General features: G+C 32.9%; 1 protein-coding gene across 1 annotated transcript in view; it reads right to left on the reverse strand.

Moving 5' to 3' along the window:
* Positions 1-1336: 1336 nt before the first annotated feature.
* Positions 1337-6799, reverse strand: part of LOC126748616 (neuronal acetylcholine receptor subunit alpha-7) — a 201631-nt gene continuing 196168 nt past the window's right edge. The window contains exon 9 of the mRNA XM_050457969.1: positions 1337-1743. Coding sequence (XP_050313926.1) covers positions 1455-1743 — 289 coding nt within the window. The 3' untranslated portion in view covers positions 1337-1454. The remainder of the gene's footprint in view (positions 1744-6799) is intronic.

Raw genomic sequence — 6799 nt, forward strand, 5'->3', positions numbered from 1 at the left:
GTTCTCGATTTGAAGAGTGCATACAGCGCAACGGACACCATTTAGACAACATTGTTTTTGGTTCATAAATTTCCATTGATTGTACATTCATTTGCCATAAATAAATGATCATAAAAATATGGTGTATTTGGTTTATGAAAACATCACATTTCTGATACCCTTTTTGGACACCTTGTATAACAGATACCTCTTTTCCTTTCGCCAATCATATTATTGAGGGTGGGCATTGTTCAATTTGCTGTAATTTTAATTGTTTACTGTATGTCGTGCAATGTACCATTCTAGACTTATTTGTTATTGGTTATGTTTTGTGAACGTGTAAAGACAATTCCCAAGCAACAAACCATAATATATTATCGTTAAATATATGTTTATTTAACGATTTTTTAGAAGTTTTGATTTTGGTGTATTTACCAACGGTATATCGTCAAGGAATATTTATTAATTCTGTTTACAAAAGGGAGAAATTTGGAAAACACACGGGATTTACATATCTAGTATTTAAACTCGATTACTACACCTCCAATATTTGATGAAATGACCCCGAAATCACAAATATGCCACTTGTAGTATACGATACACTTTTCATACACGTATATGTCTTATAGTGTAAATGCATTAACGTATATGAAACACAATAATTATACCACGCCGCATCTTAGCCAATCAAGAATCCGTATTTCATCTTTCGGGTGACATCATTTAGTAACTTTCTGACATTTTTTTACAGTTTTAATATTTTTTGAAATTATCTGTCACAAAAAACGTTGTTAAATGTGTTCTAGACTGTTTATAGGATATTTTGGAGTCTTATGATGGCAAGAACACTTGCCGAAATGCATTACTCCTGGCATTGGAATTAGCATTGGAATTTTGAACGTAGAGAGAAGACTTACCGTACAAAACTTTTCTATGTTTCATTGAGTCCACTTCAAAATGCACATTTTCCTTAATATTTTAGGTATTATTCAGAAAATACTCTGAAAAGTTAGTTACTAATAGCTAAACTTAAGTCAACATTGCTGATAAAAAAATAATATCATCAATTCTAGGAGAACAGAAACTATTATGGCCTCTCGTTTTGAAGAATAAAATCATTTTAAAATTTTTCTTGGCTGCATAAAAAATATGCAGAGTGGTAAAAAAGTAAATGCAGTCCAATCAGAGTCAAACATAAATATCCAAAGTTGAGTCAACATAAAAAATAAAAACATTTACTTGGAATGACATAGTTTTGAACCATCCTGCAATAAAACTAACATCCTTAAGATGCCCCATATAACAACACTTTACAAGAATAACTAACTACAAAAAAGTTACTTACGGGTGAATTGGATCAACTTGTCGCTGCGCATAAGCAAGAAGAGGACAATTATTTTATCAACGCGCAGTAGCTGCAAACTCAGTTCGAACGGTTGAGTTTTTACCTACTACGCAGTTGCAACAGGCTCGGGCTACGAAACGATGATATGTGGCGCCGAGAAGAGCACAGCGAGAGTGGCAATTATGGTGAATAAGGTAAATATAATAAGGCACAGTCTGTCGACTACCATTGCAGCGAACTGCCAATCCCTCGTTATGGTATGTGCCTCGTCTTCTTTGCGCATCTGGTCCGTTATGAAGCGGATTTCTTTTAGGATCATTGCTAGTTCATATTCTTGGCTCAGCAGGTTATGCTGGGATGAAACGATGCCTTGTTCTTGTCCACGTGGTCCGCTTCCATTGTTACTTTCTTCATTATTCCTGAAATGTATACGTTATTGGCAATTTATAAGATTTCTAGATATTGAACATGTCAAATTTTCAACCACCAAAGTTCTATCAATATTTAAATTTTGATGTAAAATTAATTTAAAAAAAATGTTTATGTTTAGTATATCATGTTTAATTTATTAATAGTTAAAGTTTGGTAATGATATTTTCTGAATAGATCAAAAATGGTATAGTTAAAACATCAACATTTTTATTAATTAATTACACTAACTAGATGTGAGACTTTCGACCATAAAATTTTGTAACTGATATTGGCAAAATCGCGAATATCGTAATAATTGCATCACGGTAATGCAAGTGAGTACATCGCGCGACATCTCTGGAGACTCGTGGAAGGTTATCGAATCTTCCGAAACCAAGGTCAGGCGGGTATGTAAGGAGCTCGCGCCACCGGGAGACCAGTTTGAGTTCAAGTAAGAATATTGGCGCGACTTTTAAAATCGACTTAAATAGTAGAAATAAAGACAGTGAGAATAGATAAGTCCAACTATAGGTATGTCTAGTACTATTAAGTGATCCTGCTTAGTATGGACGTGCAAAATGAATCAGTTCACTATATTTGTGCGTCGAGTGTTTTAACTTACACCTGACCAAAGGTAAAAACGCTTCAATATTTTCACATCATAACATCATGTTAAATACGAGAAATGTCATTATTCAATTTACGTTCGCTGTTATGTACTTTATTATTTTATTTGTTACTTAATTTAAATTGAATGTATTATATGTTAATTATTTTAAAGAAATAAATCATCATAATTCAAAAACTCACTAAGCAGAAAACAATTTTGTCAATTAAGGTCTAAGAACCACCAAAGTTGAAGATTCTTATTTATTAGCAGACATAACTGGAAATAGCTTAAGAATTCGATATTTTTCTTCATTGCGCAATACATGACCGAAGTACTGAAGCTTACGCTTAAGCTTCACTATACTACGAAAAGCACTTCTTTTCACATGCGCCGCAGGACTTTGACGTTGGTGACACGTTCCACCCAAGATATCTCCTGTAAATCCACATCTCGAAGGCTTCGATCTTTTTTTCAGTATCCTACAGGGTCCAGGTTTCGACTGCAGCACGTAGCGTGGGAGAACGCAGCATCTCACTACCATCATCTAGGTATCTAGAACTCAGGTCAGTGCAGCATAATAAGTGTTTCTCTTCGGGACCTGATCTCCTCAGAGTAGTTCCCTTACAAGTTGAGGATGGTTTTGAGACGCACGAATCTGTCTACTCTTTCTATCTCCTTACTCCTTGCCAGTAGCACCCTTGGGACCGAATTGGTGGGGCCAATCATCATGAGTTCAGTTTTTCTGATGTTGAAGAGTGGACTAGGCTTCTTGCTGGCATCTGTTACACAGTTCAGTAATAGCTGCGGGTTTCCTAGGCTGGTTGCCAGTAGTACAGTATCATCGATTTAGCGGATTGATATATTTCCCATTTATTCGGATTCCCAGGTCTAAGTTAGTCAGGGCTTCGTCAAAGATTTCTTCAGAATAGAGCATACAGCCCGATCTCCTTCCTCGCATGGTCACCTGGTTGGTCAGTTGATCCTTGACTGTGATTTGCGCACGCTTGTTCCGTTACAAATTGATGATTACTTAAATTTCCTTATCCTCTATACAATTTTGTAGAGGGGTGATCAACCTCTAATGTCGACAATGGTCAAACACTTTGATGTAGTTAAGGAAACAAATATAGACGTCACAACTGACACCACGAGATCACTGATCAGAATTTGTAGCATGAAAAGGACTTGACGTGTACTAAGGAAATCGCGGAATTCAAACTGCGTTTCTCCGATGTTTTCTAAGCATTTTTTGTAGATCCTAGCCTGTGTTATCTTCAGAAAGATCTTGAGTGCATGACTCATAAGCTCGATAGTCCGAAAAACAAACGTGAATAGTAGCCAGTCCTCTGGAATGTGACCCGAATCGTAGATAGCATTGAACAGTTCAGTTAGCTCCTGCTAATAATAATATTTCAGCTGGTATTTCAGAATTTATGATCGATGTTAAAATAGTCGTGTTTGACTTCGAGCCACTCGATTATTTTACATTTTTCCTGCATCCATGTCTCTTTGGCCTTCCTTACCTCCTTCTTGGTTTTACTATTGATGTCTTTGTATTTCTTCAGATCCTTATTCTTCATCAATATTCTTTGGTCCAGCATCAGCAGAACGTCGTCTATCATTCACTCTTTTCCCACTTTAGGATTACGTCTTTCGTCATTTCTCTTCTGCACTCTGTTCTTATTGTGTAATAGTTTTTAGCTTGTTTCTCGTTCTATTACTTTCTCGAACAATCAGTTTCTTGAGAAAAAAATTGAAAGAAGAAGTAGAAGAATAAAAGGGGTAAAAGAGAAGTCTTTTTTCTATATAAACATTTATAGAAAAAAAAAAAACAAAGCTATAAATACAAGATCTTACCATAGATCTAGGCAATTGAAGTAAAATATTTGACAAAGGATATTCAATAAATGTTACAGGAATATTTAAACTGCCCACATCAGGCCTTAAATATTTCTGGAATCGTTACAGATGTGAGTAACTTCATTCCGTAAATATTTCGTGTAATATTTAAGCATTTTCGTAGTACTGATAAAGGTTAGCTGCCGGAAATGCCCTGCATTAAACTTCTTTCTCATACAGCCTTACCGAGATTAGTAATATAAATACGAAATATGTTTATAAACGTATTAAGTTTCCATATAATGAACCCCCTAAAGCAATATACAGGGATTATTTTTATCTTTTTAAGCTATCAAGTTTATACGGACCGGTAATTTTCATTCTATGAATAAAAATTACTTTTTGTTGTATTTAGGTGAAGAAAAAAACAGAGTTGCACATAAAGAGCTATTTTATGCCCTTACTATTTTATTTTTACCGATTAATTGTATTTTTGTCATAAAACCTAGAGTAGGGTAGTTTACTTAGCTACATAATTGCTGTGCCATGGAAAATATCATTTACAGCAAACTTGGTTTTATAATTAGTTGCTTTCATGAGAGTTGTATCTGTTTTTCCTAGTCGATCTGTTCTTAAGAATGATTCAATTCTCATAGAATTTCCGAAAATCCTCAAAATTTAAATATTCTACTTACTTAAGTTGCATAAACTTATTTTGCATTTTCGTAAATTTTTGAAACAATTTGTTACCGCATCAAATATACTCGCCAACATTTCATATCATAACATTAAAGGAGCTTTTTAAAATAATTAATGACAACAATCGAGTTAATTTAATAATTTAAACTAATACGATAGACCGACACATCAATTAACCATAATATATCAGCGGCTTGGGTAAACTTCTCTAATTAAACCCTAAACTAAATGACCATGCAAGAAACAAATGTGTGAGTGTCCACCCCAATTAACCCAATAATATAAATTAGTACTTGAGTTAATAGGTCTATATATTATTATTATATATTGCGTAATGAAAATTAAATTTATTTTAAAAACATTGCTTTATTTTTGTAACTATGGGGTAATAAAGCAAATTTTACACGTTAATTTTAGGTTTTATGCTGATTAGTTATTTTAGGAACTGTCCGTAATAACTTTAACCCTTTAATATATCTGCGGTATCAAGATCCACGTAGGAATTAATTCCTGATCCTTGACAAGTTTACTTCATTATTTCCTCTGCTGAATTTATCTTCAAGATTAATCATTGGAATTCTATTGGTTTCAATTTTATCAGCATTATTTACTACAACAATTATGACTAAGGGCTTGCATTTTAGGACATAATATCGTATCTAAATAAAAATTAATAAATAAAAGTAGGATTTCACATTTCAATGTAACAATATAAAAGATGAAATCATGTCCATTTAAGTTATGCCTAAAGTTTTAAGAGTTGTTTTTAGATGAGAGTACAAAATATAATATTATTTAATATAAAAAATTTAGTTTATCTATTTTTTGTTTTATTACAAGAATCTTAACGTAAATCTAGGCAACAGGGATAGTATAATTACTAAAACTATTTTTATCTTAAATTTCTTCTTTTAAAATACATTTATTAATAATAATTTGAATATATTAGTGTAACCAATCCTAATAATGGATATGAAGGCAGTCATCGAAGAAAATTTATCGTCATATTGGTCTGCGCTCTATTAGGATTAGGATTATACTACCGCTTCTGCGATTATAGCTGTATTAGTCTAAATCTATTATTGAAATTTACGTTGGCCACCGGTCTATTCAGATCGCAACAATAAAGGTCGGAAAGATATTACTTATCTAATCTCCTGGCTTATAAAAACGGATAAAATCTTCCGGCTGAACGCTTTAATTTTAAATAGTTTTGTAAAAAAGGTTTTAAAACGGGAGTTTAATAAAAATGCGCCTTTAATTTAAAAATTTTGGGTTTTATAATGGTGAGCGCCCACGTAGAATCCCGATATTATGTGGTTTACTGCACAAAAGCGTGTCCTAATTTGAAAAAACTCTTATAAAAGAACTAAAACCTGAGAGAGAAGATGCAGAGGAAAATGTGGTGGATTGCTCTCAGCCCGTTTTTTCTAGCTATTCATTTATTGATCTTGCTAATTCTTTTAAAACTTCATAATAATCCGGTATATAAAAGATTTTTTAATTAATTTTTGGCTTACTTTCAGAGTGAAAATTAATATAAATTTAAAGGTAAAAAATTTTTACTCTTAATATTGGTCAAACTAAACTACCTGATAATTTAAAGGACCCATGCCTATATCCCCGTGCCAAATATTGATTAGCCTTTGAATGATAATTAATTATTATTTATCTGTCAGTTAATCCGTGAGCTTAATAACGAGGCTTATGGGGGTATCCAAACGTTATACTAGCCTATCGATTAAACTTGCAATGTAATAATGCGAGTGGAAAATATGGGAAAAAAAGTAGAATATTGTCCCTAAAATATGAATTAAAAAATGGTGCTTTTTAACGAATCAATTATTGGCTTAAACAATACTAAAGCAAATATCAATTAATATCAACAAGTATGTGTATACTCTCACGAGATGTGT

The sequence above is a fragment of the Anthonomus grandis genome, chromosome 22 (genome assembly GCF_022605725.1).
Source record: "Anthonomus grandis grandis chromosome 22, icAntGran1.3, whole genome shotgun sequence".
NCBI classification, from domain to species: Eukaryota; Metazoa; Arthropoda; class Insecta; order Coleoptera; family Curculionidae; genus Anthonomus; species Anthonomus grandis.